Here is a 26,471-nt window from a genome sequence, read left to right on the forward strand (position 1 = left end):
TCAGCACCGTGTTCGTTTGGAATACGCCGAGGAAGAACAGTCTTCAAATGTTGGTCGTCCACGTCTTGAAATCCCGGCTGCAGCACTCGGGACTTTCGTGCTGTCCGGGATAACCATCGGGGTAATTGCCGATATGTTTTCTGTGTCTCCGAGCACAATTAGGAGGAGAATGACGGAGGAAGGTCTAAGGTAAGTTTATGCTGTAATTTAACACCTGTGTGAGTCTGTACACAGCATTATTTAGATGTTGACCTTAATTATGACGTTTGATATTGAAATATTATCGCTTACTTTTTTATTGTGAATGTCTAAAATAAGCGGGGCAGCTACGGCTAAAGCTATCGGCGCCATCTCGTTGTTGAGACACGTTTAGCCGGCGCAGTGTTAGCTGTTAGAGTGTGTTAACTCGGAGACTGGGGGCAGTGGAGCCTGTAGGAACCTTTTACACAGAGTAGACCCACCAGCTTTCCACAGTCTACTTACTTATCACATCTTGGTAGACAGCAGGGTCATTAGTGCTTTAAATAGTACATAGTTGAATGTTTCATTGCTGTTTGCAGCTAATTGTTCTCTGATAACACATAACAAAGTTGATGTTAAATAGCAAGTTTATTGAAATGGTTTTGTCTATTTCAGCAGCGTTTTAAATATCATACTTTCTCTGGTGTCTTCGGTAAAGCAAAAACAAGAATACATTTACGTCCTTGGTTCTTTCAGGAAAACGTTTTGTTGAGACTTGCTGTTATACTAAAAAAAAAAAATTTTGTGCAGAAAATCTGATAGGTATTCTTCTATTGGGAATGAGGACTTGGATGCAAAAGTGCTGGACATTCAGCGTCATCACCCAAATGCCGGCTGCAGAATGATGATGGGACATCTACGATCCAGAGGCATACACATTCAAAGTAAGCTGATATTGTTTGAATATACAAACACCAGTTTCTGGCCCAGAAAGCATGTGTCAGTGTAGCCATGATGTGATATTATAATGTAGGCATCAAAAATGACTAGGCATGTTCGCATCACTGTTATGCAGTTATGTTCCTGTTTGAACCAGTTTGTACATGATTCTCTCTCCCTAGTAAATCTGTACAGCACCTGGATACTTACCTGAAGCAATGAAGATCTGTCTCATAAGCATTACAGTGTTTACAATACAGTCTTTTTGTAGTTGGTAGTACTAAGACATGATCTGTTTGTTAATCAGGATTTCGACTGATTAACGAGTCAATGAGACGAGTCAATCCAGAAGGGGTCATGATGCGACGGTTATCTATTCAGACTGCAAGGCGTCGTCAGTACAGTGTACCAGCACCAAATCACCTTTGGCATATCGATGGAAATCATAAACTAATTCGGTCAGTACTTGCATCACCTTTTCCCTATTCCATTGAAGTAACAGAATGTATGTATAAAATTGTAAAATGAAGCCTTGAGTTTGTAAATGTCATCTTAAATGCTGTCATATAAGGCCATTTACAGGATTTGCTATAGTCATGTCTGAGGCTTTACATTATGCATGTGATTCCTTGCACTACAGATCTTTCTGTAAAGTGTTTAAGTTTCCCTTCTATTATTTCTTTTACATTCCTGTTATAACATGTTGTCACTTTATATGGAACTGAAATATTGGTCTTGCTTGTATGTAACTGGGGACATGACAATGTTTTTTCTTGTTTTGTTTTTTTTAATTCTGCCTTGTCAGATGGAGATTTGTTGTCCATGGTGGGATAGATGGTTTTTCTAGGTTAATTGTCTACCTTAAAGCTGCCACCAACAACAAAGCTACAACAGTTTTTGATGGTTTCTTGTCAGCAATCAGACAATATGGCATACCATCAAGAGTCCGGTAAGAGGTGTTTAACAAATACAGTATGTCAAAAAACTCTGTATTGGACAGTAGTTATATTCAGATTGTTACTCTCACTGACTCGGATCAAAACTTCTCTACTTTTTTTCCAGGTCAGACAAAGGAGGGGAAAATGTGAAGGTTGCACATTTCATGGTGCAGACAATGGGGGAGAACAGGAACTCTCACATTACAGGCAGAAGTGTTCACAACCAGCGGTAAGGACAAGTAAATTGATTGTCTGTCTTACTTTTTTTTTTTTTTACACATGCAATTGTAATAAAACAAATGGTTTCTGAGCATAATTGACTGGTTTTCACTGTGTCTTATAGCATTGAGCGCCTGTGGAGGGATGTATATGAAAACGTCCTTGACCTTTTCTACACAATCTTCACCCAGCTGGAGATTCAACTGATTTTGTTTTCTAAACTCTTTTTAATATAAACTGACAAAAAGCAATAAATGCTCACCTGTACTGTGTATTTTACACTGTCAAGTGTATTAAAGGAACTAGAACTCACTAGATTGTCCGTTTCTTTGAACACTGAATACAGTAAAGTGATGCAAGAAAGAAAAATGGTCTAATCTTACCATGTGGTTATGGAATCAATCCTAAATCAGACCAAAACCTGAGTCAGTAGAGTTGAGACACACCTGAATGTCCATTAGAAATGACTCATAGGTACAGTAGTGTGCAGGAAGACGTAGTACTTCAAAACAGGTGGAAGACTGCTGTTGACCACTTCCACAGTCATTTCTCTCGGCAAGACTTCCCATCCTGTCCAAAACTTGATGAGGGCTTTTCGTTGTGCACAAGACGCTGCAGTGGAACATTGTTTTGAGCTATAATGACATCCTATATTCATTATTTTGAGTCTTTTATGGAGAAATACCTTAAAAGATGAACAATTACATAAAGAGCACAAGACATTTTTGCCCCACTCAAATTGCTGTTGTAGCTGTCATAGATATTTTTATGGTAACAAAGCTAAAAGTAGTTGCATACAATTATAATGCAACTGATAATGCCACCACTCTGTTTTTTATGTATTGCATGGAGGCAGTATGGAGCAAATAAGAAAACAAAATTATACTATAGTGTACTTTGTTAATGACCCGAGATCACTGGACTGTATGTAATTTACCAAAGTATAATCAGAGAAAACCAATAGCAAAATACCTATCGCAGCAGACTTACCATTTTCAATGAAGGACCGAAGGTAGCCTGCCACTCTGCATTTATCCTCAAGAGAGCATTCCTCTTCCTCCTCATCTTCATCTTCTGTGGCATGTCTGATCTTGCTGTCAGAAGCGGCCATACCATGGTCTCCTTAAGCCCTTTCCTCAGCTGCTTGACTTGACGGCTTGTTTGTGTTATGACCTACAACAGTGAGACCAAACCAAAACTGAAGTGTGAGTCCGTAAAGTAAAACACACTTTAAATGTTAAATACTTAAAGAACATCCACTGTACTGATAAAGCATTTCAAATGGCCTCCAAAGAGATTTTTTTAATGTATATGAAAAATGTACTTATTCACATCCAAAGGTTTGATTTGCTTTTCTATTTAAAATTTACATTTATTGGGGAGAGTAAGTCCGTACTCACAGCGTGGAATAGCAGACGTTCATACAGCCACTTTCTATTGGTTTGTGTGACACCTGGCAGGTCCCAAGCCAGGGCTAGCTCGAGAACATTTCTTCGTTCCAGTTCTGTTAATTCAGCAGTGCCATCAAGCTAGGACAGAGGGGGAAAAAAATTAGTCAGTAGTAGGTACTGATGGCTATTCAATCTTGTCTCTAAATTTAATATTTAGTGAAATAGTAATTCTTTAAAATAATGGTACAAAAATGCAAACCAGCTGAATAGTGCTGCGGATATCAATATCAGGGCAATCCTCAATCTGAACTGTAGCTGTTTCAGGTGAGCCACCAAAAAGGACATGGATGATTGCAGGACTTATACCAGACACACACGGTCCACCATGAATGAATGAATGTCCCATTATTCTTCCTAATAATAAATAATAAAAATAAAACATAATAAATTCACTTAGCCTAACATTGCATGGGGGTAAAGACAAACAGTTTTGTAACTGTATTCAATCTAGTTTTCATCTTTACGGTTACAGTTAGGATAATGTAACACAAGTAATGCTTTTTCCTTTAGTGCTGCACATGTATTATTTTAAATTACTATTCCTCTTATTTCTGTACATAACTTTCTTACCTGCCACCAAAAACATGTCACTCTCAAGCAAGGTCTGAGAAGTGGACGGAGTCAAGTGTTTTGGCTCACCGTCAAACAGTCTTGTAAGATCTGTGTTCCCTGAAAAGAGTACAGCTAGGTTATGGTGAGTATGAGAAATCCAGGCAGTAATTTTAACACAATTAACTCATTTACATAACAAATACATTTTCTTTACATGATGAAATATTCTCTTATTTAATCCACTATACATGTGCCCAGTCTAGTTTCATACATACCAAAATTCAAATGCAAACCAGACTGTACTAGAGAAACTGCCTTTGAGAAGAAGAATCTCTTCACCCCTTCTCCAACAGCAACATCCCCTAAAAGGAAGAAGAAGAAAAGAACTTGTGAAGTTTCGGATTAGTCAGTCACTGGATTTCTAATGTTTTCACAATACAGAAAAAATACCTTCCAGTTTGCAGCTGACAGGGCCCGCCCACTCTACCTTTGGAGCTTTGTAGAGGGAGATAAGTGATCTCTGTTGATCCACAATACTTTCCCGCAAGTCCATTTGCAGGACTACTGCCTTTCTGGTCTCATACTTTGAAAGTAACTCGGACTTGTAGAGCCAGGCTGCTCTGGTTGCATCTTGTTCACATTTCCACTCTGAAAGGTACACATTTGTATGGATCACATGAATCAAAAGAAATAAAATATATGTATTTTTTGCCATTTGTCTGGTATCTTCCTAACTTAATTCCTGTCACTACCTGGTTTTTCCCCTAGAAGTGACTTTTCCTCATCTTGATGAGATGCATCTTCCTGCACTACCACCATATCACTTGATGATTGCTCTGCTCTTGCTGAGGTTATGGTGGATTCCAAGATGATACTATCTGGTTCCTCTACCCCGCAGGACAGATTCCAGGCATCACTGTTGCTACAGGATGGGACCTCTGACCTTGCTGTTGTACTACGAGTCTGCCTAGCCTGACTTTCAGTAACAGACTGAGGTTCAGCACCACTCAATGAACTGTGAGAGGGATTGGCAGAGATTTCAGCATCCATCACCAATATATATAAAGTGGACTTACTTAGTTTCCACACTATATACTAAAATATATAGAAAATCAAAGATGTTCCTTACCTTGTGCATTTAGTGATGTGGTTTTTCATTTTATTTAAAGGAATGTTAATGTCACAATTCAGGCATTTTGTGGGGGGTCCTTGTTGCTGGAGGGTTGTCAGGCTCTACAGAGAATATGGAGATAAAAAATATATTTAATATACATTTGGTGCATACTGTGATAAAAAATATTTTGACAGTTCTGCAATCGCATTTGCCAACATGAGAAGCAGAAACAAATTGTAAACACAAAATGACATATCTCCTTCTAAACCTTTTCTAACAATTGCTTACATACACATTCAGAACCATTATTACTCATATGCAGTCATGTTTCTAACCAGCTGACAGCTAAAGTGATTTGACACATAGTTGAGCTTAGCTAGCCATTTGAACTAGTTTATTAATACATGCAAATAACATATTGTGACCCTAGTCATTACTCACGTCTTCCAAATCAATACTTTTCTGCAGTGGCCTTATATAGATCAAAGCTTGTCCAATTCCACTCAACGGACTGCGGAGATATCGCACTGTATATCCAGTGTCTGGGCTTGGGATTGTGCACAGGTTACGGCTTCGTGTTGTACCCGAGATTCTCAGCAGTTCAAACCCTCCTGTGTCTTTCAGCTGAGGGAAGGTATCCTCAATCATTGCCTTGACCACTTCTGGGTCATCATCCCTTCCTGTAAAACACATTACTTGCTGTACATTACTACAAAAATGGTACATATAAGAGTAAAAATGTAGTTAAACTGAATCTTGAAATATTAACAAATGACATGTAGCATCACCTTGGAATGAAATCCGTTTCTCTCCAAGTCCAGCTGCTGCTAGGTCAAATTTGACTGCTTTAGCTGGCACTGTGTCTGACATATGATCATGTAAACAGAAGAGAGCGCACAGGATAAATACAAGGCTACCCTACCGCCTACTGGTGTTGGCCAGAGGGGCCGATGGCGCGATATGGCAGCCTGGCTTCTGTCAGTCTGCCCCAGGGCAGCTGTGGCTACAACCGTAGCTGCCTCCACCAGTGTGTGAATGTGAGAGTGACTGAATAGTGGCATTGTCATGCGCTTTGGGTGCCTTGGAAAGCGCTATATAAATCCACTCCATTATTATTGTTATTATTAAATTACTTACGTGTTTAATTTGTCAGCAACTTTCTGCCAGCCCTCTCTCCTTGCTTTTGCAGCCTTTGCAGTGTTCCCTTGCGTTTTAAATAAACTCTGAAACTCCTGAAATCCCTCACTCAAGAGTTCTTGCTCTGCTGCCGAAAAATACCGAGCGCTCTCCTTCGACATTTTCGCCGACCTATCAGAGGGTTTCCGATCAATGTTTCTACTATCGATGTGTAGCCCCTTTTACGACACCCAGTGATGGAGAGACCCCCAAGATGGCGCTCTGAGCAGTCACGTATCGCTGAGCTCTGCGAACCTGGCCTTTTTAAAATATATATTACACACAGTGAACAGAGACTTTATTTACGCCTACGCAATAGTCATCCTTTACTTCTCATTTTGGTATCTATTTGTGAACCAAAATGAGCAAACCGAGAAAGACCGATTCTAAGAAGTTGCATGCTAACAGCGGCTCCGTTAGCAAGCTTGCTAATGTTAGCCAAGCTGCTCAGTCTTCTCTCGCCACTGAGATGCCCGCCGACACTAAAAATACTCTCATCGACTCCATGCGCGACTATTTGGAGGCAGTTTCCGAACCGCTTCAGTATTCACGGATGGAAGAAGAGTTTCCCCCTCTCCCTATCACTCCATGCGCCTCTCCCGCTGGTAAGCTAAGAAAAATTGCGGATACGGAGACATCTACGGTTCTCTCCCAGCTCTCATCACTTACCATGTTGATTAACTCGAGGTCGGATACTCTTGAAAAAATGGTGAGTGACAACTCCATAGCCATCTCCGAGATGAAAAAAGCTGTCCAAGAGAACACTGAACATATCACAGCTGTTAAGGAGTCATTTGATGCTGTCTGTGCTGAGTTAAATGATATGAAGAGCAGAGTTGTCAGTGTTGAGGCACAGCTCGAAAAATATAAAGCAATCGCTGAAGCACAGGAAAAGCGCATCTCTCACCTGGGGCCCGTTCTTCGTACCTCGCTAAGTAGGTTAGCCGGATTAGATTGTTGACGATTTCGCGTGATCCTGGATCAGTCGGTTCCCCGAAGCTCATCCGGGACTTGCTGTCATAGCAACAGAGCCGTAAACGTAAACCTGCTCGGGAGCAGGTTTACTTTATGTAAACAGGATTAGATCGCGGCCACGCAGGTATGCCCGCGTCATTCATACGAAAGCAACAGCGATATTCCACCACTGTTTCACCATAAATAAATAACATCAATGTAACTAAAGACAATGCAGCACCTGATCCATTTATTGATTTCACACAGATACATACAGGTCATTTCCTAAAAAAGGGAAATGTACTATTAACATTCTATTACATGTATGTGATTATTACAGATTTAATTCATATTTCAGAGTAGCAATTGTAAATTACTTCGTGTAATCAAGATGAGAGACCACGGCTATAAAAGCGAAGGTGGATTTGGGAAGTCTGTCGCAGCCATGTCCTGTCCGTATACGCGAGCCACCCATTGCGGAAGGTGCAAGATTGATAAGGAGAGTCCTCAGAATTCAGCGTATATTGCGGGACAGACAGGATCCTTTAGCTCAGCGCGACAGTGTGCTCATAGAGAGATATCGATTTTCCCGTGAGGGTATTATTCACTTAACCAACTTGTTGACGAGGGGGTGCAGGACCACCACCTGTCTTTTTTTCCTCTGCCCTTTTCTTGGTTGCTGTTATAAACAAACAGATTATTCCAGGGTCTCTTTCCAAGAGACTAAAAGCAATATAAGTGATAAATATTACCATTCTGTAGGATATTCTTATATTTCACTTTTACCTGTTCCCATGTTCTAGTGGGTCCTGTCGTGGCTCTAATGTGAAAGAGGATAAAATATAACATATTATAATATAATGTAATATAATATTGGATAATATAGTGTAATATAATAAATCTACCCTACCGCCTACTGGTGATGGCCAGAGGGGCCGATGGCGCGATATGGCAGCCTGGCTTCTGTCAGTCTGCCCCAGGGCAGCTGTGGCTACAACTGTAGCTGCCTCCACCAGTGTGTGAATGTGAGAGTGACTGAATAGTGGCATTGTAAAGCGCTTTGGGTGCCTTGAAAAGCGCTATATCAATCCACTCCATTATTATTGTTATTATTAAATTACTTACGTGTTTAATTTGTCAGCAACTTCCTGCCAGCCCTCGCTCCTTGCTTTTGCAGCCTTTGCAGTGTTCCCTTGCGTTCTGATTAAACTCTGAAACTCCTGAAATCCCTCACTCAAGAGTTCTTGCTCTGCTGCCGAAAAATACCGAGCCGAGCGCGCTCCGTCGACATTTTCGCCGACCAATCAGAGGGTTGCCGATCAATGTTTCTACTATCGATGCGTAGCCCCTTTTACGACACCCAGTGATGTCACATTACTGCGTCCAGCTGTAGTAATCGTCAACAGCAGGTGTGTTCGGGGAACCGGATTAGCGAGCTCACGGTTAGCGCGATGATTTGATCTTGGATGTTTCATTTGATCTTGGATGTAGTAAGCGACGTACGAAGAACGGGCCCCTGGAGAGCTATTCACGCCGTTGGAATCTGAAGCTCTACGGTCTGACCGAGAGGGACAAGCAGGACGTGCGGCAGGAGGTACTCAAAGTCTGTAGATCAGTCCTGCCGGAGATGCAAGATAAATTCCCCGACGTCGTTGACACCGTCCACCGCATCGGTCCCAAGAAGTCCAACAACGACCAACCCAGGGGAATCATCATTCAGTTTACATCCAGGATCTACCGCGATGCTGTCTGGCGCGCTGCTAAGAAGTCCACCTACCTGAAAGGTAACAACCTAAAGCTGGCTGAGGATCTGTCTCCTGACGACCGCGCCCGAAGAAACAGACTCTGGCCGTCTGTGGAAGCTGCGCGCAAAGAAAACAAGCTGGCGTTCTTCGTAGGAGGTCGTGCATTCGTGGAGGGAAAAGAGATTTTTCCACCCCTATAACTTGATCCAAGGTATTTTGAGGTGAAAACTGAAGTATCTTAAGATTAACTTGGTTTCACTGCCGTTCTTTTTTTGTTTGTTTTTGTTGTTGGACTGATAAATCGATCAGAGTTAAACTGATGCAGTTTGTTTGTTTATTGGTCTTCAGTTTGGCTGCAATATTTTTGCTGAAAATGTTATGAGCAAGCTGGATAAGCTTCTTTTTATTTTATTTTGTTTGTTTGTTTTTTTTTATTCTTTTTTTGAATAATTAGTTATTTAAATGGAGCAAGAAAATTTCTATTAAGCTCCCTTTCAATGCTCATATGTGAAGCATTTATTTATTTTATTTATTTATTTTTTACCACATTGGTTTTATTGTTTTAGGCTATTGTATTCCTATTATTATTCAAGTTCACAATTTCCTTACTCAGGGGTTGCAGTTCTCATCTTATATAGGACTCTCTTAAGTGACCAGGTTCCCAATTCAACTGTTCTTCATTTACTTGGTCTAAGCTTTTTCTTATTTGTCACTTTTAATTTTTGTTACTATCATTATGTCTTTGTCTGTTATTTCTTTAAATGCAAGAGGTTTAAGAAACAATGTTAAACGTAAGGCTATTTTTTTGTTTTGCAAGCAGTTCAATTCAGATTTCTGTTTTATACAAGAGTCTCACTCAACAGAACAAGAAAAAACATTTTGGAGATCGCAATGGGGAGATGATCTGTGGATGTCCCATGGTACAGAGCATGCTGCTGGTGTCTGCATACTTAAAGGAAGATTTAATGGTAAAATCTTGAATTCTGACATAGATAAAGATGGTTATTACATTTTTCTAATAGTTGAGGCTGCACACTCTATCTATGTTTTAGTCAATGTGTATGGTTTTAACTGTCAGAGGGAGAATAAACTATATTTTGATAGGTTGGAGGAGCGCCTACTGCGCTGGTTATCTAAATATCCATCCATCCATCCATTCGCTTCCGCTTATCCTTTTCAGGGTCGCGGGGGGCGCTGGAGCCTATCCCAGCTGTCATAGGGCGAGAGGCGGGGTACACCCTGGACAGGTCGCCAGTCTGTCGCAGGGCCAACACACAGGGACAGACAACCATTCGCACTCACATTCACTCGCACATTCACACCTAGTGGCAATTTGGATTTTCCAATTAACCTATCCCCACAAGCTGCATGTCTTTGGACGGTGGGAGGAAGCCCACGCAAACACGGGGAGAACATGCAAACTCCACACAGAAAGACCCCGGCCTGATCGTGGAATTGAACTCAGGACCTTCTTGCTGTGCGGCAACAGTGCTAACCACCGTGCCATCGTGCTGCCTATCTAAATATCCCAATTCTTTTATTATTTTTGGTGGAGACTTTAATACAGTGTTTAACAGCTATTTAGACAGATGGCCTTCTAGAAGTTCAGACTCTAACTCATTCATAAGACTGTTTGCACAAAGATTCAACTTAGTCGATTCTTGGAGGGATTCTCATTCGTCTCAGATAGCTTATACATGGTGCAATAAGTCTCAAACCAGACACTCGCGTATCATGCTTACCTCTGAATAAAAGAGGTAAGCGTGATAAAAAGCAAAAAACAAAACAAAACAGTAGCCTTACAAAAAGAACAGAGTAGCAGAACATTTAATCTTGATCATTTAATGCATTATAATAATTTACAAATCAGTGTTCATCGATATAATTTACAAACAGACAATATACATGTCTGATAAGTAAGCTAGAAGTTTAGACAAAAACATGCCAGTCCTTTTTCTTGCTGGCAGTCAAAACAACAAAACAAAATAGGTCCCAAAGTGGAATCCTGCAGGATGCCACATTTCCCTATCGAATATGAAAAATCATTATTTAAAATTTCAGAAATCTAAAATACTGCTGGAACAAGTGAAACTACTGTGGGTGATGTTCAGGTTGCTTGTGTTTTTTACAGGACCTTCTCCAGTCTGGGTCAAAGTTGTCCCAGCTGTCCTGATTCCCCTGGTTCTCTTGGCTGCTGCTGTTGCTGTCTTCATGAGCCTTGTATATAAAAGGATGAAGAAAACTGCAGGTAGTGTGTGTGTTTGTGTGTTGCAGACCTGGCCGGCTCCTGTGGGGATGTTGAGAGTTTCAGTTTAAAATCTGATGACACGTACTGGTACTGACTTTCAGGAACAATGGAAATGTGCAGAGCTTCAGTAACTACAGAGCGATACTATGAAGATATGGGAAATAGTTGTTGATGCTAGGCTAAGAAGAAGAGTGATGATCAGTGAGCAGCAGTAGGACTTCATGCCAAGAGAGAGTGCTATAGATGTGGTGTTTGCTGTAAGAGGCAGATGATCCATTTTGAGACCCCTAAAGGAAGAAGACTAATTTATACCCAAAAGCTCAGCCTTCAGTTCCTCACTGATGTTGTTTCTCAAGTTATGAATGTTGTCCGTGCAGTTGCCTTCAAAAGAACAAAAGCTGCCCTTGATAAGAAGCAAACATATTCATGGAGGAATGCTATACTGATAAAAATCTCCTACAAGAGGTCAAAGACATGTAGAATGAAGTGGGAAAAAAAATAAATTTCAAACTAAAAAAAAAAAAAGACGTCTTTAACCTTGAATGGAGAAGACAGACATTTTCTGTCAGATATCAATAAATCCAGCACCAGTCAGGCATTATATGTATCCTATACTTTTATCTTCACACATAAAACCTGAATATATGATAGGATGAATTAACACATTGGTTATGGTTCTTTCATTTTGTTTTTTTTTTACATATCTGATTAACAGATTTTTGGCACGCCTTTCCTGAAACAGTCTTCCCACAGATCTCTATCCCCTCCCAGTCTTCCGTGCAATAGGTGATTATGTGAGCTCCACTAAGCCACACAGCCTGCTGTTATCCACATTATAGAAAGATGTTTTTTTTTTTTTAAAAAAAGTGATTTACTGCTGCTGTTTGCTACAGTTGATGTTCTTCTCTGCTCTCTCAGTTTGCCAGCTCAAAGCAGTGGACGTGACAGAGGGTGCAGAAAGTGTCCTGCTGCCCTTTGAATCCAAAAAATGTAAGAGAGAGGACATCATAGTGGAGTGGAAACGTATCCAAGATAAAGAAGTCAAGGCAATCGTATATGAGCAGGGTCGGACACAGCATCATAAAAACAACAAATCGTTCCGACGCCACACAGAGATGAAGAAAGACCCACAGACTACAGGAAATGCCAGTCTGACTCTGAGAAATATTAGCTGTGAAGATGGAGGTGTTTACATCTGCACCTTCTGCGACAATGAGGGAAAGACCCTGGAGCAGCAAGTGGTGGTGCTCTTGGTTCATGGTCAGTATAAGAGAATTTGACCTAAAAGCTCCTGCTGAACACATTCATGTCCATTAGTAATATTGACAGTTATATTTCTGTGAAGGTTAGTGACCTCACATGAAAATGCTGTTAGTGTGATAAAAACACAAGAACTGATGTATACTTTGACAGAAAATAAACAGAGCAGTCACCTTAATCGGAGTCATGTGACTTCATGCATTTACCAGGACTCTGTGATCTGACTCACTGTTGTGTTTCTCCTCTGCAGAGGGATGGCTGAAAACCATCAGAGGTTTGTTCCACATTGGCACAGAAAACAATGAAGACTCCGCCACTCCACTTTCTCTTCTTCCAAAGTAACTCTGTTTACTGCAGTCAGTATGAGTTATCTGAAGCTTTTGGTTGATTGTTGCTTTGATTATCAGAGAAACTACTGTTTGATTTCTTCATTCAACCATTTCTATTTACACTCTGTAGACAGAAAGTGTTACAGGAAAAAATGATTCTATGTTTCTTTACCTTCTTTTAAATGTACAAAGATGCCTTTTGTCTGCCCTTTGCCTATGGTTAGATTAGTTTAGAATTATCTTTTTAGACTTTCCCAGCAAAGACATCTTGTTTCTGGGACACATTGTTTTAGATTGTTTTATCTTCCCTAGCTCTCTGCTGACGAGACTAGCACCATATATGGAGTTGTTTTATTTTATCTGTTTATTATTTGTTATCCTGTTCTCACTGTCTCTGTGCTCTGTGCCTATAAAAATTACCAAGCCACTGTGCATGGTGTGAGTTGTTCTTAGCAGCTCACCCGTGTACACGTTTGATAAAGAAAGTAACTTTGTCTCATTGTGTCTTTATTTCTCCTGGGTTTTTTACAGAGTTTTCCCCCAACAGAAATTGTCTTCTGTGGTCTGTGCACTACATTTTGGACTGGCTGTATTCTCTTGACAAGAACAACTTGTTACTTTAACTTATCCAAAACATTAATTTGCCTTTATAGGCTATAGTGTGAGTGTGTGTGAACAGATAAAAATGCTCAGATTAGAGCACTGCAGAAATGTGTGTGACTGGTAGAATAATGACTTGTAGTAGAAAGCTATTTAATGCTCAACTTGAATATAGGAAGGTTCTGTATAAGTACCAGTTCACTATGCATAAATGCACAGGAAAGCTCAGATGTCCAAGTTTTCCAACAGCACTTGAACAAAGCCTGCACAGTCAGTCTTAAAAGAGGATTTTTAAAAGAAAGAAAAGTCAGTAGATAATAATTGATACTAAAAAGACCAACAGCGCCTCCTTCAACTGACACATCACCACAGACAGGCACACAGCCCCGCCCCTCACTAGCAGCTAAACAGTGAGGTTTCAGCAGTGAGTAAAGCTCCTGTTTTAATAGTGTTGAAATATTGAAGAGTTAACATAAATGTTAACCTGGCTGCTCATTAGCAATTACCTGATAGCCACTTTACCTGTCTGTTTTGTTAAGGTAGTGGCTATGGCTACTAAATTAGATCATTTTTAATAACAATATACTATATAATGTTAAAACTGCACACAAATATATTGTAACCTGTGTGTGTCTGGTAACCCGTGCACACATTTTTTACCAATCTGTAAGTGAAAGAAAAGAATGTCACAAATATTTGTAGACATTTGTATCCACAGAAAACCTTTTAGCAGTTAGTCATCACATCTGTGTAAAATCTGTTTGAGTCATTCATGTTTAATTAGTTGGTGATGTGTCAATTTTTAATAATAGTTACACAAAAATCACTGCACATGAGTTGTATGGGTCATTTTTGCACATTTGTTACTAGCCTAATTCCTCTCTGTATGGCTCTTCATCCCCAAAGCAGCCTAAAGTTTTGTGTTTAAGTGTAAGAAATATTCTATAAGATCGAGAAAACAAAAACTGATTGAAAGACTAAAGTGCTTCATGTTAGGGTTAAAAGACAAACGGGATAATTAACAAAGACACTAACAACACAAACTGTGCACATTAATTTATAAAATATATGTAAAAAACTGCGAATGGGGAAAAAATGGCAATGAATTGAACCATTAAATGTTGGACAAGGGTCATATAATTGGCTATTCATTCGAGGCTATGCTCCTTTTTAATCAGTGGAGTAGATATGGACATTGTTTAAAAAAAAAAAAAAGGTCAATGACTCTAACTGAAGTACTATGTAGCTGTCACGGTTCTGTGTCCGTTGGACCCAGTATTTTGAGTTTATTATGTTTTGGATTAATTTTGCATCATGGATTGTTTTCTTGTTCTCTTGTTGTGCTTGTGATGACCTTGCTGTTTCCCTGGATTGCCTCTAAACTGTCTGCAGGTGTAACGACCAACATCCTCAGCTGTGACCTTCTTTATAACCAGTGAGCATTCTGCTGTAACACTCAGTCTGTCTGATTTGGCCTTTTCTTTGATCTGTCCATGATTAACCAGCTCTACTGCTGGTGTGCTTCTTGATTCAATGAAGAGCCAGTTGATAGCGTTACAGTTGTGATGATTCTTCATCACATTTTCACAAGGCAAAGTGACTTTATCTCCATCTCTGACAGTGAAGGAGAGTGAAAGATCTCCACTTAGTGTTCCTGAGAACACGACAAAGAATCAAAAAGGTAACACTGCATGTCAGAGCACAGATAATTTTGCACAGTTATGCACACATGTATGCATTTGTATCTTTTTCATTTTCACTAGTGCACTGAGCTGGAAATGTTTTTAAATCTTTCTCTTATACACATGTTGGATGTATCCTTACCAACTGAAGCACAGGTACAGCAATAAAAACACTTTAAGCTAAATCGATTTAACCATCATTTCTCATAGTCTCTCTTTTCTCATTTTCTTCTTGAGCTTCTGAAAAATAAGTGTATCAGCTTCCCTGTTATTAGTGAGGTAATACATTCATAGAACTCAGAATCTGCTGAGATGATAATAATAATAATGTCCTCAGTGTAAACTTTTGTAATCTCATTTATAAACGTATCTGTATTCCTACCTGTTAATTGAAGCATTAGTATCACTGATAAAAACATGTGAATCCATCTGAATTCAGCCATCATGCTTCTCGGTATTTCTCCTTCCTGTTTCTCACAGTAATGACAGTCGCAGACTTTAAAGTTGTGCTCCCTGTGGCGGTTCCTGTGGTTGTTATCTCACTATCTCACGCTAACTGTTCAGGAAGTCCTTTCTCTGACAATTTCTGTTGTTTATAAAATGGCTGGGGAACGAAACAATATTAAAGAGGTCAAAGGTCACTGCAGGCCATCAAACTCTGTAAAACTAAAACGAGCACGTAGAACAGACAGCCGAATGTTGCTCAGTGACTTATGATAATCCCACTGTCCGTTTGTGAAGGTAAGATTATGTCTTCTTGCTCTGATACTTGTTGGTCCCTCACTGTGTCTGTGAAGTGTTGTTTTTCTGAGAAGTGAAGGGGCAGAGTTGGTGAGAATGTAGAAGTGTTACCGTCAGAAACAGACGCTTCACACACTAAATGTCCTTTAGACATTTAAACTAAGTGTAACAGCAAACTGTTCTCACAGCTGAGGGTGTTGGTTATTACACTTTCAGAAAGTTCAACATATTGTTGTTTTTTTTTTGTGGCTCATGCCTATGTTGTTAATAGTAAACATTTCAATCATATAATTTTCAGCTCAGACTGTCTCATTAAAACACAAACTGGAAGATTACTGTAAATTTCATTCTCTCTTTTTTTATTCGTGACTGAAAGTAAGGCCAACAGGGTAGAAACATTAATCTGCATAGATGTGCAGAGACAACAAACTCACAGGCTCAACTGTTGTCACTTCATTGGTACTCATTACATCTTATTTAAGTGTCTCTTTCTGAGAACTGAAGGGGAAGTGCTTTGGTGCAAATGTGGATACGACAGCCCCAGCATAACTCTGCAGGTTTTAACCTCTAATGACGACCAGACACAGGTCAAAAAACCACAGAGTGTCTTTTAGATATTTTAAAGCTGCAGAAGATGAATGATTCTTTATGTTTAAACATTTCAGTATCCAATTATGCTTTTTAGTGGAAAAGTTTACTAGAAGTGGGACATGCAAAGTATAAATTATCACCTTCTATAATGAATGAACCAGTTTACAAGAGATTTATTTTCAGTAGAGCAATGCAATCCACAGAATGAAATGTTCACACTCCCCAATGAAAGCCTTGACATGAGATAGGATACACAAAGCTGCCACATAAACACTGCAGACAGTCCAAATGAGTTGTTTCAGATATCACAGATGAAGTCATGCTTCCTCTAACTTCCTCAGAGGTCACTTGTCCTTGTATAGATGGAGATAAGCTTTTGGGCAGTGCTTTGAGTCTTTAAGTTATTCCTTTAAATATGTTATGTAATAGGATTATCATTTGGTTACCTTAAGTTTAGTTTATGTTTTACTTAAGTCATCTGTGTTAGTCTGTCATGTTTCTTGTCTTCTTGTTCATATTGTCAAGCTTGTGTTGCCATGTCTGGATTCCACTCTGTTTCTTGTTTTACTGTGAAAGTCCCTGTCCTATGTGCAGTGTTCCTTGTCTCGTTAGGTCTGATTTGTCCCAGCTGTGTTCCCACCTGTTCCACATCCCCTCATTATCTCTGTGTGTACTGAAGTCCTCTGTCCTACTTTGTTCAGTGTCAGGTTGTCTTTTGTCCTTTGCACCACCATGTTCCATCTATCATGTGTCACGTATCACGTATCCACGTCATGTTTTGGGTTTTTTATGTTTATCTTTAATTTCCCCAGTTTAGGTTATTGTTTAGCATCACCTCTGCCTTTTGTTTTGCAATGTCTTACCAGCCTTAATAAACGTCTCGCTTTCTGTTAAGCTTGAGTTTTGTTTTAGAGTGTCTGCGCTTGGGTTCACCTCCTTTATTCACACAGTCAGCTTTGCAGCCTGACTGTGACAGGCAGGTCTCAAAGTTGTGGCTGAATGGCATATTTAAATGTACTTTAAAGTCAAATAGAGAAGCTAACAGGATAGGGCAAAAATCCAATCCAAATTTACATTTGTAGTCATGAAAGCACAAACCAGTCACAGGATGCTGGGAAGGGTTGTCAAAGAGTTCAAAGGAGAGAAATGAACGAAGATAGAGTGTACTTATGGAACTGGGACAGGTAGAAGTGGTTGTTCTTAAAATAACATGAGAGTTAAAGACTGGAAACAAGACACCAAAAGTGACTGAAGTGAGAGATGCAAAATAGACTTTCTGCTTAGAATTTTTATTTATTTTAAAGATTGCATTATGTTCAAATCCATTAAAGATAACAGTGTGTGTGATTACATCATCATCAATCAAAACTCATTTGAGCGCAGACCAGATTCGACCACATACAAATGACTTTGTATCCAGGCTCAGGCTCATAAAACTAAGCTCAAAACTCTAAACTAACTTTCTGCAGCTGAAAAAGAAAGAAATGAAAAATGGCTTTGAAATCTATTACCCAAGATTACCCAAGTGCCTATTACCCAAGTGCCAACAGGAGTGTTTTGGAAATAATAGTGAGAGCATGTTTTTCAAATTCAGAAATGATCAGCAAATGCAGATGTAAAAGAAAAATATTTGTATGTGTATTTCTTTTTACAACAACCATGCTGTACAGGAGGCTTCTGCAGAAAGAGAAAACAACATGTCAAACGTGTTTCTATTTTTGTGGTCCAGAAAACCACCAAAAGCTACCCCTGCCTGCTGAAAACTGATGAATAACAATGTACACCTCCAAAAAACACAGTACAAGGAGAAAGAGCTTTTTACCGCTGATGCAGGCAGGTATTTTAGAAAAGTCACTGTGGTTCTAAAAAGATCATATCAAGATTTCAAATTGTTGTCCAAACTGTGACTAAGGCAAAAACAACGATTCTCTTTTTAAAAGCTTCTGCTCCTCGTGCAAATATAAAGCTTGTTGATGTGCTGATCAGTGAGATCTGATAGAAGCTGGAGGGTTGGTCAAGCTACTTCAGTAGACTGGACTTTTTCATTGTTCACCATCTTTACACACCTGTAAAATACAAAATCATAAACCCGTGCTTCTTCAGAGCTTCATGTCTGGTTTATCAACCCTTCTTGCTTATGTGTGAACATTCTCACCAGCTCTTGTCCAGATGTTGATGACCACAACAGCTGCTATAAGTGCTGCTAAACCCAGAGGCACTATGATGAGCCTGTACCAGCATGAGCCTGGAGACAGAGCATGAAAAGCATGAAAATAATATTTTAAATGTCATTTTCTGATTGTTTTTGTTTTTTAATGTAGATGAATACAGAGGAAAAAAAACATGTATCTGAAATTAAAACATTTCATTCTAAAATATAGAAATATTGAAAAAAAAAAGCTGAATATTGTTGATTACCTTGTAATTTTGTTGAATCATCCATGATTTCCAGCTCTTTTGTTGTGTTTCCAGTTGTAGTTTCTGATTTTATTGTTGTTGCAGTATTTGATTTCTCACCTGAATAAAATTCAGTGGACCTTTCATTAGGAAACTAAATTCAGTCAATTACAGTTTTTTCTGAATGCTGAAACCCTAACTGTGATTCCTGTAGCACAATCTCTAAAACTATTCAGACTTATAGCAAAACCACTCACTGAGTTTGCAAAACTAAAAGCACAAAAACTGCTTTGCACTCAGTTTGCAATTTTGTAACACACACTTTGCAAAACTGTAGGCACAATTCACTGCACAACACTCAATTACCAAATTTCCAACACACTCCTAGCAAAAGTATACACATGTATGGCTATCATTAACACTAATTTGCCAACTGTCTGGCACACTTTCCCATGTGAAAACTTTTTTAGATAATTAGTCCACTTTGCAATCAGCCTAAGCACTATAATACAGGTAAGCTGTGTGTGCGGAGTACAATGGAGGGAGCAGAAAGAGTGAGAAGTAGAGGAGGCAGAGGAAGAGGACGTGGAGGTGAAGAAGTAGGATGAAGAGGACGACAAGGACAAGGAGGAGCAAGAGGAAGACGAGGAGGGGGGAGAGGAAGATGAGGAGAGGGGGAGAGGAAGGATAGGAAGAGTAAGAAATAGAATTGCTGATGACATCAGAGCTACAATAGTGGACCATGTAATCAACCGTGGAATGACCCTGAGGGTAGCTGGCCAACGGGTCCAGCCTAACTCGAGCCGCTACACTGTAGCAAGCACCATAAGGACATCTTGAAATGAGAATCGGTTAGTACAGTCACTTCGCACAAAGATTTGTAGCACTGCCATATGCCAATGAGAAACACACCAATACCATTGATGTAAAAATACTGAAATTGCTACTTTACAGAATTGCTAGATGACCAGATGCTGGGGGCAGAGGAAGCATGTTCACTGCAGACCAAGTAACCCATATAGTCATTATGGCGATTGCAAATAATCCTATACTTGGAAATAAACACTTGTGTTTGTTTTGATGTGTTTGACTAAACACCAGTACTTGAAGTTTGGATCCCTCTATGCTTATGGATCTATGACAGAAGTATGAGCTCAAACTGACATAGCTTACCTTGTGCACAGAGAAAGCAAAAGCCAGATGTGTTTTGTATTCATACCATCAGTGTGCAGTTGGTGCATTGTGTGCTTAGTAGATGATGGCTTGTGTGTACTGTTTGATACGGAAACACCATTTTTATGAAGGTGTGAAGAGTTAATCTAGCTGTGTTTGCTTTTACAAGAGAACTACAATGTTTTGATTATTGGGTGACAGGTTTTCTTATTTGTGTGAAGAGTTTTGCAAAATTAGCCAATAGTTACAAAAAATGTGCTTAAGAAATCAGAAAAAACTGTAAAGCTTCAGATCAATAAAATGAGCGGATATTTTAGGTAATTAGTCAGATTAATGCAAAGTTATTTTGAAAGGTTCTTCAGAATCTCTCCTGGTTTCTTACCTGATGACTGAGCGCTGAAGGTAAAAAGCTGCTCTTTTTTTCCTTCTGTTGTTACGCTACAGTTAAAGTCATAAGTTGATATATGAGTGATGCATCATTCAGAAATGTCACAGTAGCAGAGCAGGAAGACTCCGATGTTTTTAAATTTGAGTAATCTCTATCCAGAGCTTCACTGATATGGATCCACTTCACTTTGTGTTTGCACCGTCCATATGTCCACACAGAGCAGTTTAAAGTCACCTCAACAGCTTTCTTGTGTTCAGTCACTGGTGAAGATGAAATTCAAGAGAAATACCAAATAAATATAAGTTTCCTTTTTTCAAAATGTAACTTGTCAGCATGTTGTTCTAACAGGATGGTTTGAGCTCAAAAATATAGTGTTGCAAATACTCACTACTAACAACAGACAGATAAACCACAGCATCTGGACCTTGCGGTCTCCCTGGATTGCCTCTAAACTGTCTGCAGGTGTAACGACCAACATCCTCAGCTGTGACCTTCTTTATAACCAGTGAGCATTCTGCTGTAACACTCAGTCTGTCTGATTTGGCTTTTTCTTTGATTTGTCCAAGATAAACCAGCTCTACTGATGGTGTGCCTCTTGAATCAGTGAAGAGCCAGACAGTAGTGTCACAGTTGTGATGATTGTTGATGAGATTTTCACAAGGCAAAGTGACTTTATCTCCATCTCTGACAGTGAAGGAGAGCAAAAGATCTCCACTATTTACTCCTGAGAACATGACAGAATCAAAAATGTTAACACTACATTTTTCAAGAGTGCATCAAACTCAGTTTTCATTGTTCACAGAAACACCACAGCTTTGTGTGCTAAATAAAAATGATATTACTAAAATTAAAAAGAGTTAGTTTTCAAATCCTAAGACGATGTACAGTGTAAAAATCATCCTTACCTCCAAACTGAAGCATGAGTACAAAGAACAGAAACATTTCTATCCATCTAAATGTAACCATCATGTCTCTCAGTCTCTCCTTTCTTCTCAGGCTTCTAAAGCATAAGCGTGTCTTCTTCCTGTAGTTTTCGATCTATGACTTCCTCATTATGACTTTCAGCTTTCTTTCTCACATTTCTGCCATTATTCTTACACAACCAGACTGTCACAGCTTTCATGTTCCTCATTTATTAACAGCCAGTTGTTGTTAAAGTGACTCCTAAAATTCATCTCTTAGATAGTTAAGTAAGGTTTGGTTGTCCTGTCCACTTTACTTTATTTACTTCTGCAATATGAGAAACTGAATCATAATGCTCAGAGTTTACGCACACCGCCAAACCAAAAGGGCTCGTATCAGACGCCACAGATACAATTGCAATGAGAAGCAGCACACACTTTGAAAACCATGTTTTTTCTTTTCCTTGTGTGGTGCAATAACAGTTTTCCTGCTGCGTCGAGCAGAGGGAGTAGCAGGAAATGCATCTTGAGTGGGTGAAACCCCTCTCTCCCATTTGTCCAATCGAAAAGTTTACAGAGACGAACAAATCATAAATCCCAAAGAGATGATTTTCACAAAGCACAGGGATTTAGAGGAGTGTTAATCACAGGATGTTTTCCATTGTGATTCTATATTGTTGAATACGGAATAATTAACTAATTCAGCTTTGAAACACACACTCAAACAGTTCTGAGATATAGATGTTTAAATGACTGCAAGCAGAAACAGCTGATGTAACATGTGACTTTTATTATGTCTGAGGATGTTAGATTATTTCTTCCACTGCTTCACATTTTGTTATAATGAATATACAGCACCCCCTTCTGGATAAAGGGATTGCTACAGTAATAAATTCTGAACTTTGTCAAACTGGAGACAATTTATGGATAAAACATAGTGCAACATTCTGTGTTAGAAATGTAAATGAGCAGTATAATATCCTTTTTGTTAAACATGGAGAACTTAAGCCTATTAGAAACATTTTTACACAATCTGATACAAATAACAGGTTAAAAAGGGCCTGAGCGCAACCATAACCAGTGTAACGTAAGAAAGCTTGTATGAGCTGTAGCTGTTTCGTCAACACGTGTCTCTCACTGGTTTGTTAACGGCAGCATAGAGGCTGCTGGGATCACTGGAGGGTGCAGCAGAAGTGATGTGACTTTTCATGGTGATGTAGGTCACTGTGTCATCATCTTCATCATCATCTTGACCTACAACTTGAGAGTGAATACACAAAAAACAAAATAATTAAGACCATAATAATGTAGGGTAAGGCAGATATGATAATAGTATTATAATCTTAATATTTATTCTTAACACTCAGATATCAACATTTACCTTGCTCTTTCATGGGAATTTTTATTGTTATTAACTGACATCACCTGAATAACCAACAGGACAGCTTACCTGAGCTTTACTGGTGGTGTTGTTAGTGTAGCTGATGGAGGAATAGGGAACAGCGTATTCAGATTCAGCCTGCACAGATACGACAACATAGAGACTGCTCAGTAATGCTTAGATTCAACATATGGGAGAACAAATACAAGTGGTGAGTAGGGATGGGTACCGGTGTCCGGTGCCATAAACGGTAGTAACCAGACCGAAAAGCAGCGCACATTTCGGTGCTTTATTTCGGTGCTTTTTTTTCCTGAGCTGTGATACACTTTAGATTCTAGCCAATCATTTTACGTTTCCGAGGATAGTAGGCGGGCCCAGGTACGTACATTCTTTTAGAGCAGAGCTACAGATTAAAAATGCCCAAGGCGAAGCGGTCAAAAGTCTGGCTGTACTTCACAGCAAAATATGCAAACTCAGCAGCCTGCAACAAGTGCTTTAAGCTGATAATGTGATACTGTCAAAGGAAGTAACACATCAAATCCGATGAAATACCTGGCGACGCATAGCGTTTTTTTTTTAAAAGGCCAGAAATGCGCTGTATTTGATAGCTTGCTGCGAGACCTCACACCGAGCACATCTACTGCGGGTGTGGTGCCTGTTATCAGACCCGGAGTTAGCAACATCCCCAAAAACACGAAGAGTAGAGTCCTGGCCCCTAGCACTGCCAGTGTAGCAGAAATGATGAGGATGATGATGGCAGCAGCAGCAGCCGTTCGTCTCTGCGTGAGTAGCTTAATGTTGTTCGTGTGTAATTTACATTGAGTAGGCTAACCACGTTATTACATTAATGCAGGCAAGGTGAGCTAGCAAACATCATCATAGGTACATGCGGCTGTCTTCTTGTTTGATGGCAGATACTCCCTTCACTCTGGCCAAAAAGGCTAAAATGACCAAAGAAAAAGAGGGAAACAGCTAAACATGAGAGGTTTTTGGATAAAGTTTGTGTTTTTTCCATTGTTTAAGCACTGCTTCCAGCCAAGAGTGATACCATATATGCCCCATAGCTGCAGAAAAGGCTAACATTGTTATCTTTTTACAAAAAACCAGCTGAACATGAGAGGTTTTTGGACCAATTTTGTGTTCTCCATTCTTTAAGCACCGGTTTGAGCACCGGCACCGTTTCAAAAGTACCGATTTGGCACCGGTATCGGATAAAACCTAAACGATACCCATCCCTAGTGGTGAGTAAGTATTTGAGCTCACAGAGTCCTGAATGGTTCCTGGAGCAGACAGAGTCACTGCAGGGTTTAAACTGAGTTCCTGGAACAAATAAAACAGACAAAGAAGCCTCATAAACACAGCAGACTATAATCACATCAGTGAGAAAGACTGATTACTCGTATATAGCATGAAAGTGTTATAACTCACAGCATTTTCATTCATCTGTGATTTGTGTTCTGAAAAAGAGAAAAATCAATTCAAGCTTTTAGAATGAAAGTCCATCCTGGTTTCTGCAGTCTCCCTGGTGATGAAAGCTCAGTCTTGTGAAAGCTCTCACCTTTAACTCTCTTCCATATGATGCCTATGAAAGCACTCATTATGAGTACTGTTAACCCCAGCGCTACAACAATAAACTTCCACACACCTGAAGAAAAAGAAAAACATTAAACACATTATGTCTGCAGGTTCTTGTCTTTTTAAAATCCTGATGTATAAAAATCAAATGTGTTTTAGGTTGTATAAAATTACTCGGTTAAGATCATTGTATTTGCTTAAAATGACCAACAAAGAAATATTGTTCTGGTTATAATGTTATTTCACTGACAGAAATGTTTTTTAAAAAATAAGCTTTTTTATAAACTGGAACAGAAAATGAACAGCAGCCTCATTAAGCTGACTTCCCCTTTTCCTTCTTTCCATTAATACATCTCCACAGGATGTTTTCTTTTACAGCTTATTTTTGGGAACTTGCTGAAGTGAAGTAAGTGTATCGTGTATAAGAATCCAACGCTGACTGTTGGTAGGAGCGGGCTTCTGAAGTCTGTTAAATTGTGCTTCTTTTGCAGTGCTTTTCTACTTTACCTGACTTCAAAGCGCTTTATACAACTCGCCTTATTCACCCAATCATACAAGCACTTTTTCTATGATCATATCCCCCAAAAAAGTTCTTTGTTTGTTTATAACAGGATGAAGTTATTGTAAGGACTGAAATGTTTACGTATCCCTTCTCTGACCAGAAGATTGACTGAAGATAAACTCCTGCACGTTTCCACCATGTGCTACTTGGCACTTCAACATCTCAGAGTTCTTGGATGTGTAAATGTGATCAGATGTTGCAAAGGTCACACTGCAGGCAGACTGTGACATCCTCAGGTCTTTGTTACCATAGAGCCACTTCACAGTGTATTTACATTCTTTATATGTGGACACAGAGCACTTCAATGTCACTGTGTCATCATCCTTATATTCAGTTACTGTTAAAAAAGAGAGAACAAGAATAACATTTACAGTAATCATCACTGTAGTTATAGTTATTGTAATGTTTCAGTTTGATGTTCTAATAATCTGAAAACATTATGATGGAAATACTCACGGTTAACAACAGACAGCTCAGCTACAGAGTCTGAACCTTCTTTTTGTCCTGATTTGTTGAACCTTCTGCAGGTGTACTGACCAACATCCTCAGCTGTGAGCTTCTTTATAACCAGAGAACATTTTGCTGTAACACTCAGTCTGTCTGATTTATTTTTGACCCCTTGGTGAATCTTCCCGTTTTCAAACAGTGTTACTACGGCTCTATTTGACTGACTTAAGAGCCAGGTAGTTCTGTCACATTTATCTTGATCATCTGTCACATTTTCACATGACAAAGTGACCTCACCTTCATCCCTGATAATAAACTCAGAGTAGTCAGCTGCTGCTGCTGTGAAGAAAAGAATAAAATCAATAATGTCAACAAACTAAGCTTTTGTAATCTCATTTATAAACGTTTAAATATTCTTACCTGACAATTGAAGCATTAGTATCACTGATGAAAACATTTGAATCCACCTGAATTCAGCCATTCTCCGTCTTTCTCCTTCCTGTTTCTCACATTAAAAATTAATCTCTGAAATAGTCCTTCTTGTAGAGATGCTGTGTCCACTTCCTGTGATTTATGCTAATATTATGCTGATATAGAGGGCCAGGTGAAGAGGACAACTATCTGCTGTTGATGTCCAAGCTGTAACAGATAAGATGTTTTCTTTCTTGCTCTAACACGTGTTGGTTCCTCATTGCATTTCTGAAATAGTTTTTCCTCTGAGAAGCAAAAGGGAAGTCTTTTAGTAGGAATGTGAGTACATCAGCAGCAGAATTTTTAGCACTTAATGATGACCAAAAAGAGAAACACAGATCGTTTCCACACTCAGTGTCCTTTAGATATTTTAAAGCTGCAGGAGACCATCTGCATTCACTTTGGACTGTAATATATAAAAAGATCATTTGTGTGGATTCTCAGGACTGTTTGATGAAATGTAACTTAAAAGGTATATAGACAAGCTAATGGGACAAACCTTTCACTGGAACAGCTGGTACAACATGTGACTTTTATTATATTACTTTCACTGCAGATTAAACATCTTCACTGCTACACCAGTCTGTTAAAATGTGGGCTATATGCTTTCAAATCATGGCTGGATAAACGTTCTCAAACACTCTTTAATGTTTTTGTTAATTGATATGCTTTTAA

At 39.2% G+C, this 26,471-nt stretch overlaps 3 protein-coding genes and 2 pseudogenes across 7 annotated transcripts; 2 read left to right on the plus strand and 3 right to left on the minus strand.

The window, feature by feature from the left end:
• Window positions 1–31: 31 nt before the first annotated feature.
• LOC147313013 (uncharacterized) lies at window positions 32–2,352 on the plus strand. The gene is made up of 6 exons (XM_086264963.1): window positions 32–189; window positions 772–905; window positions 1,208–1,358; window positions 1,706–1,849; window positions 1,963–2,067; window positions 2,182–2,352. The coding sequence occupies exons 1-6, from the start codon at window positions 134–136 to the stop codon at window positions 2,291–2,293; spliced, it is 702 nt and encodes a 233-aa protein (XP_086121089.1). The 5' UTR covers window positions 32–133; the 3' UTR covers window positions 2,294–2,352.
• On the minus strand, window positions 2,256–7,140 carry LOC147313014 (uncharacterized; annotated as a pseudogene). The gene is made up of 11 exons (XR_015125123.1): window positions 5,963–7,140; window positions 5,616–5,854; window positions 5,190–5,293; window positions 4,813–5,075; window positions 4,511–4,708; window positions 4,336–4,422; window positions 4,079–4,177; window positions 3,708–3,862; window positions 3,458–3,586; window positions 3,048–3,230; window positions 2,256–2,669 (listed from the first exon to the last, which is right to left on the minus strand). The product of XR_015125123.1 is annotated as an uncharacterized LOC147313014 (transcript).
• Window positions 6,254–13,371, plus strand: LOC147313015 (uncharacterized). Of its 3 annotated transcripts, XR_015125133.1 has the most exons (6): window positions 6,254–9,260; window positions 9,898–10,017; window positions 11,181–11,297; window positions 12,013–12,083; window positions 12,216–12,557; window positions 12,808–13,371. XR_015125133.1 is itself a non-coding variant. In XM_086264978.1 (2 exons), exons 1-2 carry the CDS (start codon window positions 12,194–12,196, stop codon window positions 12,897–12,899), a joined length of 456 nt encoding a protein of 151 aa, XP_086121104.1. In that variant the 5' UTR covers window positions 12,090–12,193; the 3' UTR covers window positions 12,900–13,371. The 3 variants fall into 3 exon arrangements, 1 of the variants encoding a protein (XP_086121104.1); XR_015125132.1 differs by having other exon boundaries at window positions 8,370–10,017; XM_086264978.1 differs by lacking the exons at window positions 6,254–9,260; window positions 9,898–10,017; window positions 11,181–11,297; window positions 12,013–12,083 and having other exon boundaries at window positions 12,090–12,557.
• A 4,413-nt stretch (window positions 13,372–17,784) lies between these two features.
• LOC147313016 (uncharacterized) lies at window positions 17,785–21,441 on the minus strand (annotated as a pseudogene). Its single transcript, XR_015125126.1, has 6 exons — window positions 21,364–21,441; window positions 20,847–21,182; window positions 20,453–20,718; window positions 18,919–19,017; window positions 18,656–18,745; window positions 17,785–18,566 (listed from the first exon to the last, which is right to left on the minus strand). The product of XR_015125126.1 is annotated as an uncharacterized LOC147313016 (transcript).
• A 1,039-nt stretch (window positions 21,442–22,480) lies between these two features.
• Window positions 22,481–25,999, minus strand: LOC147313017 (uncharacterized). Its single transcript, XM_086264503.1, has 8 exons — window positions 25,746–25,999; window positions 25,335–25,664; window positions 24,976–25,215; window positions 24,300–24,386; window positions 24,170–24,198; window positions 24,005–24,061; window positions 22,786–22,879; window positions 22,481–22,620 (listed from the first exon to the last, which is right to left on the minus strand). Exons 1-8 carry the CDS (start codon window positions 25,804–25,806, stop codon window positions 22,481–22,483), a joined length of 1,038 nt encoding a protein of 345 aa, XP_086120629.1. The 5' UTR covers window positions 25,807–25,999.
• Window positions 26,000–26,471: the final 472 nt, after the last annotated feature.

Source organism: Aulonocara sp. 'chitande type north' Nkhata Bay, linkage group LG15 (assembly GCF_057382095.1).
Source record: "Aulonocara sp. 'chitande type north' Nkhata Bay isolate Kocher_YH1m ecotype deep benthic linkage group LG15, A_spYH_male_GT1.1, whole genome shotgun sequence".
NCBI lineage: Eukaryota > Metazoa > Chordata > Actinopteri > Cichliformes > Cichlidae > Aulonocara > Aulonocara sp. 'chitande type north' Nkhata Bay.

Coding starts and splice junctions, on each gene's coding strand:
- LOC147313013 (XM_086264963.1), top strand. CDS start 134: ATGTTTTCTGTGTCTCCGAGCACAATTAGGAGGAGAATGACGGAGGAA. Junction 1,359..1,705: donor GGAAATCATAAACTAATTCG/GTCAGTACTTGC, acceptor CTGCCTTGTCAG/ATGGAGATTTGTTGTCCATG. Junction 2,068..2,181: donor AGAAGTGTTCACAACCAGCG/GTAAGGACAAGT, acceptor TGTGTCTTATAG/CATTGAGCGCCTGTGGAGGG.
- LOC147313017 (XM_086264503.1), bottom strand. CDS start 25,806: ATGGCTGAATTCAGGTGGATTCAAATGTTTTCATCAGTGATACTAATG. Junction 24,387..24,975: donor TATCTTCAGTCAATCTTCTG/GTCAGAGAAGGG, acceptor CTTTTTCTTCAG/GTGTGTGGAAGTTTATTGTT. Junction 22,621..22,785: donor CTGTCCTGTTGGTTATTCAG/GTGATGTCAGTT, acceptor TTCACTCTCAAG/TTGTAGGTCAAGATGATGAT.
- LOC147313015 (XM_086264978.1), top strand. CDS start 12,194: ATGTTCTTCTCTGCTCTCTCAGTTTGCCAGCTCAAAGCAGTGGACGTG. Junction 12,558..12,807: donor GGTGGTGCTCTTGGTTCATG/GTCAGTATAAGA, acceptor TCTCCTCTGCAG/AGGGATGGCTGAAAACCATC.